Raw genomic sequence first — 14,823 nt, forward strand, 5'->3', positions numbered from 1 at the left:
GCTCCATGCACATCAAGTCCTTATATCCCCTAAGCCATGTTTCCTTACTAAAGCAATCCGTTTTGCGCTCCTTCCAATTTAGAAGGATGAGTCTTTTTGTGGCCAAACAGCCCAATGTCCAGCTCTGGACAGCAGCCCTCCCCACAACATTTTCTGGCTTAAGGCCCAGTAAGCATATGTTGGGACCAACTGGAATGTTTACATCTAAAGACTCTGACAAAAATGATATTACATCCAACCAGAGTGTTTTAACAGCTGGGCATTCCCATAGCAGGTGTAATAATGTGCCTCGCTTGCCACACTCATGCCAGCATAGAGCTTGATGTTTTTTGTCCATCTTGGCTTGTGTGACAGGGGTGATGTATGCCCTATTAAGAATTTTGAATTGTATAATTCGTAGTCTCACACATTTCGAGGAGTACAAAGCCGAATTCCAAACAGATTTCCATTCAGACGCAGACAAAGAAATATTCAAATCATGCTCCCAGGCCAGCTGGACAGGAGAGTAGGCACTAGGGGCAATCTTAGATAACAATCCATAAATATTAGAGACCACCCCTGAGGATAGACTTGCTTGTTTTAGACGCTGGTCTACTTCCGGACATGAAGCAGGTGTGGCTCCGTCTTTACATTTCTTACTAATTTTTTTACTAATTAAAGAAATAGTTCAATATTTTGAACACTGGGCCCAAATGACAAGATGTTTTCAGTCAGGATTGCTAAAAGAAGAAACCGGAACTTCTCTAGCTCCCTGTTCCGCCCGTCCGGTAACACCGGGCAGCCCCTCCCCCTCTACTGCATGGACATACCTGTACCATTTGAATCAACGGTAAACATTCAAAACATGACACTCACAGTATAATCATACTGAGTACGTCATCTTGAAAGGTAAAAAACCAAGCTTTGTCAATTAATGTGTGCAATTTGGAAAGGAATTCTTTTTCATTTAGAAAGGTCAAGATGCTCAAGAATTCAAGGGACATCATAAGTTACTTTTGAAAGCAGAGCTAAAAACACTGAATCCAGGTTTATATTTTAGGGATTTACATCAATAAACAGGAAAAGAAATACCTCATATTATGTAAACCAGTAAGTAATGGAAAGGCATTACAGTTTTATACTCACTTCACAGGCCGGGTTTTCAATAAATAAAATACAAAATTACGGTGGGTTTATCATTTAAATTGATATTGACTCCTGGTAGACCTTTGTGTTGTACTGTCCATGTGGTAAGACCAAAATATTGATCTTCTTCAGCAGATGCTCCTGTGCTCCATGAGTAGGGTAAGGTTAAATCAGCTTGTTTATGTGTATTTTTTGCAATTTAAAGAATGTGCATTGGGAGGCTGTAGACTGTTCCACATTTGTGAAGCACAGAAGCAGCTGATCAAGAGCAATATGTAGCAATATGTCATGGCCACTAAACTCTACTAATAAACAATAAACAAAGTTCTCTATCTTCAAGGGAAGTGGCCCGGTTAATAAACCAACAGTATGAGGCTTTGCCCATAAAGGAGTGCAGGTCACAGGTAAAAGCCTGAAAACACGGTTATTAAGATGTGATCAGTTGTTGATTACAATTCTGAATTTTAAATTGATTCATGGAGTTCAAAATATTCAGTTCAAGACCAGAATGCAGATCTTTCTTTGAATAGGTACAGCACCGCCATCGACTGGTACAGCGCCCCCTATAAACTGGTACAGCGCCCCCTATCGACTGGTACAGCGCCCCCCTATCGACTGGTACAGCGCCCCCCTATCGACTGGTACAGCGCCCCCCCATCGACTGGTACAGCGCCCCCCTATCGACTGGTACAACGCCCCCCTATCGACTGGTACAGCGCCCCCCTATCGACTGGTACAGCGCCCCCCTATCGACTTGTACAGCGCCCCCTATCGACTGGTACAGAGCCCCCCCTATCGACTGGTACAGCGCCCCCCTATCGACTGGTACAGCGCCCCCCTATCGACTGGTACAGCGCCCCCTATCGACTGGTACAACGCCCCCCTATCGACTGGTACAGAGCCCCCCCTATCGACAGGTACAGCGCCCCCTATCGACTGGTACAGCGCCCCCTATCGACTGGTACAATGCCCCCTATCGACTGGTACAGCTCCCCCTATCACTGCTCCTATTGACTGGTACAGCGAACCCTATCGACTGGTAGAGCGCCACCTATCGACTGGTACAGCGCCCCTATCGACTGGTACAATGCCCCCTATCGACTGGTACAGCCCCCCCTATCGACTGGTACAGTGCTCCCTATCTCCTGGTACAGCGTCCCCTGTCGACTTGTACAGTGCCTCCTATCGACTGACAGAGCGCCCCCTGTTGACTGGCCGTAGAAACAGCAACACATCACATGTGTCAAACTTCTGCCAAACAATACAAAATGGATGACACTCCTTTTATTCAGTGGCAAACGCAACATTTTAAGATACCTAGTTTAAAATGTGTTACGATAACATCGCTACCGGTAAATGTGCATTTAATCTTCATGTATATGATGTTTAGATTGTGTGTTCATGCAACTTGAAGTTGTCATGGTGATCCATGTTGACCTAGCTCCTATTTTGTGTGAATCAATGTCTTTCTGAGCAGTAGTGTTCAGGGTTATTTCATGTAACTGACAATGTTATTTAAAAGGAATGGATGCCATTTATTCTTCATTGGGAAAGATGAGGACGACGTCAATGCAATGAATGAAGTGAAAGGAAGACTTAAATCATTGTCAAAGGCTTCAAAGCGCATCACCATGGGTTTCATAGACATGCAATTATTGAAGCGGACACAACATTCAAGGGGTACAGATGACGTAGGAGTGAGATAGACTAATATGAATCAGGGCATTAAGGTTTACTAAAAGTAGTAGATAATCTACTATAAATCTAGCCCTAAAGTAAGTGATGTAATGAGGTGACCTGGGGTCTATTTAATATGAAAGAGGGCATATTGGGGACATGTGTATTCAATATCGCAAAACATCATCAAAATTCACCATTGAAACATCTTGGAAATAAAAGATATTGCAATGAATACATGAAGTCATTGGAAAGAGATTGGAATGGGCGATCAGACCTGTTAACCAGGGGATGCCCTGGGATCACTCTGTGAAAATATCATGTCTCTGCAATAAAATACATAATATGAATGTAATCTTAAATGATGGTTCATTACCTGTCATTTTACAGATTAATTTACAAATGTTGATGCCTGCACGTATCTTTACATCCACAAAATCCACCCGGTCCAAGAAAAAAATAAGGAACATTTACTGTAAAATAACTTATTATTGTTATTTCCTCATATTGTTCCCAAGGGGGAGGAGCAGACCTCCGAGTATGTTAAGATCACTGCTCAACAGGCTAATATCACACAGATCAGGGCTGAACTGGAGAAACAATGAATATCATGATTTGCAACAAGATCGATTTTGCATCCACTGATGTCAGTAAAATAATACTCTGTTTAAGCATCTATGACTCACTACAGCCAACCAGTAGCAGGACTCACCACAGTACTCACTACAGCAGGACACTACAGCAGGACTCGGTACAGCAGGACTCGGTACAGCAGGACTCGCTGCAGCAGGACTCACTACAGCAGGACTCTACAGCAGGACTCTACAGCAGGACTGACTACATTAAGAATCGCTACCCCAGGAGGACTCCCTCCAGCCAACCAGCAGGAGAGCTTGAAAAAGCTTCACCATAGGAATTTACTGACTTTTAGAGTTAAACAAAACTATGGTTCTGGTTTTGTTTGTCGCATGTCCGTTAAAAATAACTTGGAATAAGTTATAATCTATGCATTTGTTTTACATAGTAGGCTTTCTATACTCATTTTAAAACACAAAACTCTATGCTGAAGCTTTTTCCAGCTTATCCTTTGTCCAAACAGACAGTGACTATGCTCACTTAATACAACACAAGCCTTTTCATTTTGTGAATCGATCTGTTTTAAGACATCTCAAGATTGTACTGTGAATACAAATTAATTTGGTGACAAAATATTATTTATTTTTATATTTACATCCAGAGGACTGCCACCACACATTTGCTTCATGTATGGTTGAGAGGAGGAAGTACTAGGATCAAGGTCCATTGAGGTTGATTAGCCGTGCATGGATCATAAAGAAGAGAGTCACAGAGGGACCATCGCTGGTAACCCTTCCTTTTACAGTCCCCTAATTACTAGGTACTTACCCGGTACATGCATGGTAAAATATAGTGTATTACTGGGTAATTACCACTGGTAATAAGAAGGTAAATACAGAGGTAGTTACCCAGCAAATACATGATAAATCATTGTGTATTACTGGGTAATTACCACTGGTAATAAGAAGGTAAATACAGAGGAATTAGCTGGTAAATTATAGTGTATTACTGTGTAATTACCACTGGTAATAAGACCATCAACTCAACTAAGTAGCGTGTAGTTGTAACTGTTTTAGGTTTGTAATAACTCCCGATATTGTGTACTTCCTAGGAAATTAGGCAACCAATTCTTATCAACACCTATTATCCAAGGTTTATGGGTAAATACCTAGTAATTAGGGGACTGTAAAAGGAAGGGTTACCCAATCGCTAAAGGAGGAAGTATCCTAACTTTGGTATTTAGGTACACCCATGTCTAACAACGCATTGGTGCAACACTGTTCTCCTTTGAGAACAAACCCTGCCTGTTGGCTGTGAAAAACCATCTACGGCTCTCGGTAAGAAATTAATACATCAAATACATTCTTTTTTATAAGGCCTTGAAAAAACTGTTTAAGGCATGATCTTTTTAGTTTTTTTGTTCCATGTAAACTACTGTATTTTAATGGTTGTTATTTGTTGTAATTGTTCAACAAGGAAGATGTAGGTAGCTTAACCAAGTCCACATTAAAAACGAAGACAATTGTCCCTTAACTCTAACCTTCACTGAATTCATGATGCAGGAGATGAGGTTCACAAGATGCATCACGATGATCCAGTTGGAAATGCTGCTGAATGTCATCTTTGTTTCAGGTGATTGGTGTTAATTTGTTAGATTGTGAATATTTAGTTCTAAGCACTGAATATGTTTAGGTAATGACACGCCAACAGACCCGTTTTACAAGACAGAGAATCTATAATTAGTTTTACACCTAATTGGACTATCGGCTAATCTGCATGTAATCGATGAATCGTAAATGAAGCCGGTATCCATGTTCAGAATGTGATGCCGGTCTAGTAGAGCTATGGCCAGGCTGTTAGAGGAGGATGTGGTGGGACAGGAAGGATGCATGTCATTGGCCAATTTGTGTAAGAAACGCTTGCATTGCAGGTGGTGAGGGATCCTGTCATGCAGAACTTCATGCATCTATGCCAAACAAGATGGAGGCATTGAGCGACACTTGTTTGCAAATTCCATGTTCATTTGATTCAGTACCATCAAATAGAATAGATAAAAGCCAACCCATTTGGGGTACATGGTTGAAATCGTCCACTAATATTAAAGATGCGGTATTCCCAAGCAACATACAAGATAATATATATCCAATTAGTATCATTGGGAACATGAGGGAATACAACTGCACAACTGTTTTTACAAACATGATCTCAAGTTATGCCAACGTATATTACTTCAGAGTGGACAGCACCAGTTTCAAGGCAACCGACAGGTGCAATAATCTTACAATCACAGTTAAAGGTAGGAGACGCCATTTGGTTTGGGGGTCTATTTTTTTATTACTGTCATTATTATTATTAATTGTAACCTATTTCAATATTATTTTCATCATTTTTGGTAGTCGGCTACTTCCTGATTAGTCAGATCTACTTGGTCTCCTGGTCTAGAATTAAAATAGCAATACAACAGAATAGTACTTTCACTTTAAAGAATAATGTCTTATGCCAGTGTCATATTGTATACTGTAGTGCATGAGTTATTGACTAGGGGGTTAGATATACTTCGTTTCCCTCAAATAATCTTCAAGGTGTTTATGATGATTATTCTCCCCTCTTGAATACACTAGTCAACACAGAACATGCTTCATTCATGTTGATATTGAAGCTACATCTCAGCCTAATGCAAATATTTATTAAAAACAACCACCTAGATTCAGCCCCAGCACCCTCCATACAGACCCTCCCGGAGGGACTACTAACGGAGGGGAGCAGGGTAACATTCACCTGCAGTGCCATCGCACCCTGTCCCACCCAGCCGCCTCACCTGAGCTGGAACCAGTCAGGAGGCCCTGAGGGCCGGCCGGAACCGCACGGAGACCAAGAGCCTAACGTCAGGACCCGGCGGCTAAACATCACTCTGTCGGACCGACATGACGGGGTCCGCCTCACCTGTCTGGTGGAGTATCCCGTGAACGACCCAGCAGGCGGGCCCAGCATCAGAACAGCAGAGAGCGTCGTGACGCTCAAGGTTTCCTGTGAGTAACCAGCAGACGGTCCAATCAGTGAGCCGGGGCGGCTGAGAAGCAGAAAGAGTTTACATACTGCATTCAAATCCGTCAACAGTGGAACCATAGCTTGAAACTGAAGACTTATCTTGTGTTCCTGTAGATTCCCCGAAGGATACCCAGGCCTCCGTCAGCCCCCCCACGGTGTCGCTGGGCAGTGTGGTCAACCTGACGTGCACCAGCAGAGCCAACCCCCCCGTTCTCCGGTTCACCTGGTTCAGGAGCAGTGCGGAGGGACCCCTGAACGTGTCAGATGGATCTTTGTACAGCTTCAATGTGTCCAGCTACAGAGGAATCTACTACTGCGTGGCCACGAATCCCTTGGGAAACCAAACATCAAAAGAGATTACGCTAACTATCAGCGGTGAAAGCGTCGGTATATCAACTTCTACCCATAGGCCCTATAATAAAAACCTTACTATAATACACATCCCAAACATATCCCTACAATCTGGATACGACAATGCCCCAGTGATCTACAATGTTTTATCTCCTACAGAGTTGAATGTCCCTCTGATAATTGGTGGATTCTTTGGTACCGTCTTCTTTATTGGTCTGATCATCGGTGTCCTGTAAGTAAAACACACAGTAACACACATCTATATCTTTAGATATAGATCTATATCCGTTCTAACCTGTGATTCCACTTCATGTTTTTAGGTGGTTACTGAAGAAAACTTTAACACAGCAACAGGTAGGAACCACACAGTGGTGGACAGCGTACTAGCATCCTGCATTTGAACGTATAGTTTACCCTAAGGCAAAGTTAACAAGTTAACTCATATACATTTTTGTAGGATGCAGTCATTTCTGTACATCATCTTATTTTAAGCAATGTTTATTTATCGTAGTTTATTTTTAGTATTTGCGATAAACGAAATAAGCTTACTTGCAGTAAAAATATTTTTGCTGCATAAAGAAAGAATTATAAACTACAACTGCAAGCAGTTATGCAGGGGTCCAAGAAGTGTGCATTTCGCCGGCACAATGCGAAGCAAGTGTTCAAAACGCTACCGTGAACAACCTGTGGATATCAAGGTTTTGACTTTGAGAGGTTCGGTGTGGGAGTTTCGGCCCCAAACGCAGTTTCCGCTACCGTTTAGTCGTAGACGGTTGGATCAAAATAGTTTTTACTGATTTGCATGGCGAAACATATATTCAAAACGCTACCGTTTCGTCAACGATGGTCGGATCAAAATACTTTTGCTGATTTCTTGTCGTGTGCGTCTGAAGATGTCGTGTGCAAAGTTTTGTGTCAATTGGTCAAGAAATGTGGGAGGACAAGGCAAAAGGCAGTTTTGCGGTTTTCGCGAAAAAAAATTATAGACGCAAATGGGCGTGGCCTATGCCAAAAGATGCGGCAGACTCCAGTGAATCTGTGTGTCTAACTCTTTTGACTGTGGGAGGTTCGGTGTGGGAGTTATAGCCCCAAACACGTTTTCCGAGGTATAGCGCCACCTAGTGACCGGCGTGTCTGGATTTTGTCGTCTGCATAGTCTTCACTGACCTGGATCTAGTCATGCAATTGGCGTGTCCGCACCATTTACGGTTTGGGCTGTGGGCCCACATTCTTGGTAGGAAGTATAATAAAAATAATAATAATCCTTACAAAAACAATAGGGATCCAACCTGTTGGCTTGGACCCCTAATGACTTAAAATATGCAATTGTCTACAAGGGAATTACTCAAGCAAAAATTTAATCAGCCCTCCCAAAAATAAACCTACCTAATGAAATACAATTGTACTCTGCAACCTCAAGGGGAAATGTGCAATGAAACTGTTGCAGTGATGAAAGACTATAATGTACGGCAACACTATGAAACCACACACAATGAAACCGTCAGACCTACACTGGTGCCGAGCAAGAACAAAAAGTTAAAGATCCCATGGCATGAACATTTATAAACCTTTATGAGGTTTTCTAACATTAATATGGTCCCCCAGGACTAGAAATTGCATTAGGTGTAAAACGAGAACTAGGTATCCTGCTCTGCCTTTGAAAAAACAAAGCTCAGACGCGCCGATTTGGAATTTTCCACATAGGTCATCAAACGATGACATGGTACCCCCCCTTTCTCTGCTTTGCCCCTTTAATACGTCCATGCTTTGCCCACCCAGAAAATTTGGCCCTCCAATGAGACAATGAGCTAACACTGTGTGAGCCCCATGTGTGTGTGTGTTGCGGCACCCCGCTCCCCCAATGAGCCGGGTTCCAGGTACAAATCGCACGTTTAGTGGGGGTTTAAGCCGATCACGGCGTTTATTACATACATCTTAAACAATACAATATACTCGCGGTCTCTAGGGTCTCCGTGAGCCTCTAGCCGCTCGCGGACCCGAGCGCTTCCTTCCCTCTCGCTCCCGTTCCTCTCAAATGACAGTCCTCATGCTCCTTTTAAAGTCTCTCCCTGGCTTTCTCTGCCTCCGGCCAGGTGTCCCCCAATCTCGCTGATTTGGGAGAGAGTGATGCTCTTCGTCGCCACTCAGTGGGTGGCGGCGGTATACGCCGTCAATCACCCCACCTCGGACCCGCCCGGGCCGAGGTTTAAGTGGCGGGATGCCACTTAGAGTGTGTGTGTGTGTGTGTGTGTGTGTGTGTGTGTGTGTGTGTAAATACACACACTATAACGCAAGTATTGTACACTTTGTTATTTGGATAACCGTTCTGCTGTTGGTGTCATAGCGCATAACACGTTGGGTTCTCTGACGTCCCTGGTATTTCCATAGCGAGACTCGTAGTGGGGGTTATCTCAGCCATGATGGAGAAGGAATTGGGGCATCGGCGGGAGACAATCGCGGTCAAAATTCCTTTCTCCTCAATGTCGCGGTTCAGTCAATTTCAGATTGATGTGGAAGTGGAGGTTTATCTCAACCATGGTTGAGGAGGAATTGGGGAAAAGGTACATTGGCTTTGACTCCGAAAAGTACATGAACCGCGACATGGAGGAGAAAGGGATTGTTGCCCGTGATTGTTGACCGCCGGAGCCCCGCTGCCCGCTGCTGAGGCACCACCGCCGCGAGGCACCACCGCCGTGGGGCTGGTGGTGCCTCGGCGCTACCCACTGCCGAGGCGGTGGTGCCTCGGCAGTGGGCAGCCGGGCTCCGGCGGGAGACAATCGCGGTCAACAATCCCTTTCTCCTCCAGACTGACAAAACACAAGAAAATGCAATAATAGCAGGTAGCTCAACTCATTGACCCTAACCTAACCCAACATGGGAATCCATTCTCAGATGGTGCCTTCATTAAACACTGTCTCGCTAAAGTTTCAGGAATAATGTGCCCAGAGAAAATGCAGGAATTCAAAACTGTGGCCATGTCCAGAAACACAGTTTTGTTGCGAATCAAAGACTTGAGAAGCACCTTAAAACATCAAGTGTGGGAAAAAGCTTACGCTTCTGATTTTTTCTCGATTGCATGTGACACTGCACAGCGGTTCATTAATTTACGGGGAGTCGACTTTTGCATTGCGGAGGATCTGCTTGATCTTAGGAGTCTAAAGGGCACAACAACGTTAAGGACATCTTTGAAGCTGCGTCAGATGCAATTGAAAAGATGGGACATAACTTGGACAAGCTTTGTGGAGCAACAACGGATGGGACTCCAGCAATGGAAGGCGCGCACAAAGGAATGGCCTCTAGGGTGTGCTCCAAGGTGCAAGGGAGTGGAGGTGAGGCTGTTCAAATGCACTGCTTCATCCACCATCAAGCCCTTTGTAGCAAAGCTGTCCAGCTTGGCGATGTGATGAAAAAGGTCTTGAAAACGGTCAAAATAATTCGAGCCTGAGGGCTCTACCACAGCTTTTCTATCTGATGTAGATGCTGAATACGGGGACGTACTCTACCATTCTGATGTGGCAGTCAAGTGGCCGCTCCGTGTTGCAGCGGTGTTATTCCCTGAGATCTGAAATCAACTTTTCTAAAAGTTCATGAGCTGCAACTTCAATGTTTCGCACTTCCCCACGCTGACCGAAATCAGATGTGCTGTTCCGAAGGCGGATCTTTCTTTGCTTACTCAGTGCTTCGAAGATTGTACGATGGATGCAGACGAAGTGGAAGAGAGTCTGCAATTAGAACTTATCGAAATGCAGTGCAGTGTTTCCGGCACACAGAAAGCAATGTGTGCCTCCTCGGAGTGGGAGGCTTTTTCAGCCCGTTGGTTTTCCTTTGATAGGCGCGTTGAGAGGAGGAGCGGGTGAATCTGCTGTTTATAAGGGTACCCGCGCAACACTGGCATGAATGTGCGCTCGTCTCTGTGTGTGCGTGTTCCTGTGTGTATCCGTGTGTGAACAAGAATATCAGGGAGAAAGAGTGCTATGAGGAGATGAATGAACGGAACGATATTTATATTTCAAAAAAATTGCAAAAAAAATTAAAAAAATAAGCAGAATCAATTTGTGACGCTCTGTATTGATTCTGTAGCGCAGCGCCACACATTGGTCTATGTATGGGAAACACTACAGTGTGATGATTCTCTGAAGAATCAACATTTGCTTCTCTCCCTAACCGACTTCTGGCGGAGCTTGGAAAAGGCCAAGTTTCCTCTGATTGGAATCCACGCAAAAAGAATGATGAGTCTGTTCGATAAGCCACTGTTCAGTAACTTATTCGCATTACAAGCTTGAAATATACCAATACCTTTTTCCCCTTTATACAGGGCTGTATAAAGGGGAAACCCATGAACAGAAGGCTGTTATATAAGCTGAGTTTTTTCTTTAAGCATATTCAATTATCAAGCATAACTGACCTTCATTTGAATGATTTCGCTAACTTTGATACAATAGAAGTGAGGCGATATACCTTACCTCTGGTGAGTGTCCCAGCCCTTCTTATATTTTTCTGTTTGTGGACTTCAATGAAAAGATCTTGAACATCCCTAACCCTGTTTTATGGGAACCACTTGTTTGACTCTTCTTTCAAGTCATGTAGGCCTATTCATGTATCAATGCTCTTCCACAGAATCCAATATTCGAGGCGTCAGACAAGCAGGTAGAAGAGATCAACTACGGAGAGATCGACTTTGCCAAGCGAGGTGCTGTGCAGAACCCAGGCCTGGTGTTCCCCCAGGGGGAGGAGCAGACCTCAGAGTACGTTGAGATCACTGCTCAACAGGCTAAGAACACACAGATCAGGGCTGAACTGGAGAGGAGCTGAATAGTTTGGACTGGGATCTCTTTAGTATCCACTTATGTCAGCATGAACATATCCTGCTTAAAGTGTAATTCCGGTGAATCCAGGGTCTTTGTTTTGGCATTTAAACTCATCAAATAAGCCCTCCAAATACTTTTTTCATTGAAAATCAAGTATAGAGTTTGCCCAGCACAATGTTTGGCTTCCATGTTATTGGCTAGGGGCACAGCGAAAGCTTTTAAATCTGCATTTTTTAACCACTAATCTAGCCAAAAATAGCACCAAACGTCTGCAGGCGCATGATATGGGTCCCTACACCTAAAATGAAGCATCAACAACTTAGTTAGTGTAGCGGGAGTTTATTAAAAAAGAACTTGATTACCAGCTACCGTAGATAATATAATAGAGGCACCAACAAATTTAACTTAAAAATCTGAATTGGAAAACAGTCTTTTTCAACCAACTCCCGGTACGCTAATTAAGTTGTTGATGCATCGTTTTATGTGTAGGGACCCTAATCATGCTACTGAAGAGGTTTGGTGCTATTCTGAGCTATATTAATGGTTTTGGAAGATTTTCGCTGTGCCCCTAACAAATAACATGGAGGCAAACATTGCGCCGAGCAAACTCTATGCTTGATTTTCAATGAAAAAGGTATCTGGGGGGCTTATTTGATGGGATCACATGCAAAAGAAAAGACCCTGGGATAAATTTTTGCCGGAATTACACTTTAAGCATCTATGGCTGCGGCTGCAAAATGTTTCTAAAACATGGCACCCCTTATGCTTTTTTGTCTCCAAGGCACCCAATAAACCAAAACAAGTTTGACTCCCTGTAGGGCTAGGTGCTGTTTATGAGGATTATGAGGACGAGGATGTGATGTGAAGGGTGACACCGATTTGAAAGTTCAGCCAGTTACCCAATGGGTGGAGTTTGTCCCACCCACTCATTTGCATTTTAATATTGTCTACATTGAAGCAATTCAAATGCAAAGAGATAGCATTTTAATTGTATATCTGACTCAAATAATGTATGTATATTATGAACAATAAAAAGCATCAGTGATATTGCATTTTCATCATCAACATTGCGTTTTCATTTGATTATGGTCCTCAAAATGCCTCCATAGTTCACAGCCCTTGAGAGTATGGTGGGGAGGATTGGAGTGAGAGTGTGGATGCTAATGGAACTGATTATGGACCAGAGCAGATTGGTGGAAATCTAGATTGTCCCAGATAACAATGTATCTGGTCTGCTCTGTAGACATTTGACATTCACAATATCTGTGATGTTTCTCCCTGTGACCTTCTCAGGTTAAACGCTTCATCTATGAAGATACATTCATGCAGGATTTCATCCTCGTCCATTTTGCTGAAATTGTTTATTCTAATAAAAAGCCTACTATGAAAACTGTGCTGAAGGGTTTTACTGGAGACGGTAGAGAAATATTATTTTTGCCTGTTTTTGCCAAACCAAACTCACTTTTGCAACACTCCTCTGCTGAGGTCGGTTTGTCTCTCCAGCTCTCTCAATGTCCCAATGTCCCACAACATGGTCAACCGACGATGCTCCAATCTCAGCCCATACTTTGGTCCTCGTCTCCTATGTCCACGTCCTCCTTCAGGTCGATCTCTTCCCCCCCCCCCACCCCACCACCCCTCCTCTGACGGCAGTGTGTGATCTTTTGTCCATAGGTTTGGTATATTACAAGGCAGGGTTTTAACTTAGCAAAGAGGTGACATCATAGCTTCCTGTGTCTAATGTAGAGAAGTGTTCAGTGTTCACAGAAAACGTGTGAATAGATACGCAGATCTGGGCTGAGGTTTTGCTCCTTTAGTGTCGAACACTGATCATTCATAAATATACAACTATACTGCCAGACAATTAGAAGGAAGAAGCAAGGAAGAAGAGTTTGCAGCCAGGTTGGTGCCTACACCGGCAGGAAGAGCCAAGGTAGTGCTGGAGCTGAGGCCCACGCTGATCATGGACATGGAGCTGAGCTGAGAGAGCACTCAGAGATAAGAGGCTTCATGGCCGCTGTGATGCCTCGTTCGTGAAGTGGAGGGGTGTCCACACCAGTGGAGGCTTCTCCATTGAGGAGAGGGAGGAAGATCCTCCCTAACATTGTTGAGAATAAAAAATGTAGATTGCCCAGACTATTGTAATGAATTAATGCCCTTAAATATGACTACTTTATTGCCTTTGAATATATAATGTTCGTTTTCCTGGGTAAAGGGACATTAGCACCCCCTATCGCCTATTGACAATTACTTCAGGGAGGAACGTCCTCCCTCCGCCTCCGTTGACTCCCATTCATTTTCCCGAAAGTACTGGCGGCCGGTGGATAACATGGGTTTCAATGGGAGAGAGGAGGAAAATCCTCCTCTGAGTGGGTGGGACCTTAAGGGGTCTGATTCGCGCAAAAATCTATCCGTCTGCGCTATGAATCAATAAGCAGGATCCCTGGATGTTGAGCAGTGTTGCCAGATTGGTCAGATTTCCCACCCAATTGGGCTACTTTTAACCATGTTAGGCTGGAAAGATTATCATTGGGCGGGAAATCTGCCCAATCTGGCAACGCTGTCGATAGCAAACCCGGTCTGCATTGCCGCGGTGCTCAGTCTGAGAGACGCAGAGCAAGTGAAATCTGCGATAGCAAGATCCTAAATGCACAATGGAAACATTGGAAACGGAGGACATTGTTAACGTCTTATTACAAAAAGCATTCCATTCATTCAGTTACAGTGCTAAGTTTGCGACCAAAGAAAGAGGTAGACCACTTCCCAAAATCAAGGTCACCAGAAGTAATGGCAACGTCAGTGTTGTGAGTGCTACATGGTTTGCTAGGTACACATGACTTACTGGTAGCATTACAAGCAATTGTAACTGAAAATAAACATAGCTAAATAACTTCAGTCAGTGAGGGCAAAAATAGGCCCAATGATAGGCCCAGATTTTTTTATTTACTTTTACAAATCAATAGTAGGCCTGGTTTGACTAATATGCTTTGCCTCCTTTCCTTCTCAAATTACAGTGATGCCACTGGTGGCTTTGTATACATTTTGTTCACATAACTCCCTCCCTGCTATTTTGTAGTTCACCAAAACACCCTGAAACAACTTCAGTCTCACATTCTTATGCCACCATACACCAACAGTGCAAGCAGGCCAATGGCAACCAAGCGCGCAGTCCTTCCTCCCTCACTTTAAAAAGCACCAGCCGCCACTGGTCCACACATGGCCACAGCATTTATAGTGT

General features: G+C 43.7%; 1 protein-coding gene across 2 annotated transcripts; it reads left to right on the forward strand.

Moving 5' to 3' along the window:
- Positions 1-4,633: 4,633 nt before the first annotated feature.
- LOC115537198 (sialic acid-binding Ig-like lectin 13) lies at positions 4,634-12,650 on the forward strand. 2 transcript variants are annotated; one of them, XM_030348923.1, is made up of 8 exons: positions 4,634-4,715; positions 4,941-5,010; positions 5,309-5,674; positions 6,084-6,407; positions 6,541-6,813; positions 6,937-7,009; positions 7,098-7,131; positions 11,395-12,650. In XM_030348923.1, exons 2-8 carry the CDS (start codon positions 4,944-4,946, stop codon positions 11,587-11,589), a joined length of 1,332 nt encoding a protein of 443 aa, XP_030204783.1. In that variant the 5' UTR covers positions 4,634-4,715; positions 4,941-4,943; the 3' UTR covers positions 11,590-12,650. The 2 variants fall into 2 exon arrangements, with proteins under 2 accessions (XP_030204783.1, XP_030204782.1); XM_030348922.1 differs by lacking the exon at positions 11,395-12,650 and adding an exon at positions 11,093-11,320.
- The last annotated feature ends 2,173 nt before the right edge of the window (positions 12,651-14,823 follow it).

The sequence above is a fragment of the Gadus morhua genome, chromosome 23 (assembly GCF_902167405.1).
Source record: "Gadus morhua chromosome 23, gadMor3.0, whole genome shotgun sequence".
Taxonomy (NCBI): Eukaryota; Metazoa; Chordata; class Actinopteri; order Gadiformes; family Gadidae; genus Gadus; species Gadus morhua.

Excerpts from the sequence above, each read along its gene's own strand:
- LOC115537198 (XM_030348922.1), top strand. The coding sequence starts at position 4,944 with ATGAGGTTCACAAGATGCATCACGATGATCCAGTTGGAAATGCTGCTG. Across the intron at positions 6,408-6,540 it reads CGTGACGCTCAAGGTTTCCT|ATTCCCCGAAGGATACCCAG; the intron begins GTGAGTAACCAG and ends GTGTTCCTGTAG. Across the intron at positions 6,814-6,936 it reads TATCAGCGGTGAAAGCGTCG|AGTTGAATGTCCCTCTGATA; the intron begins GTATATCAACTT and ends TATCTCCTACAG.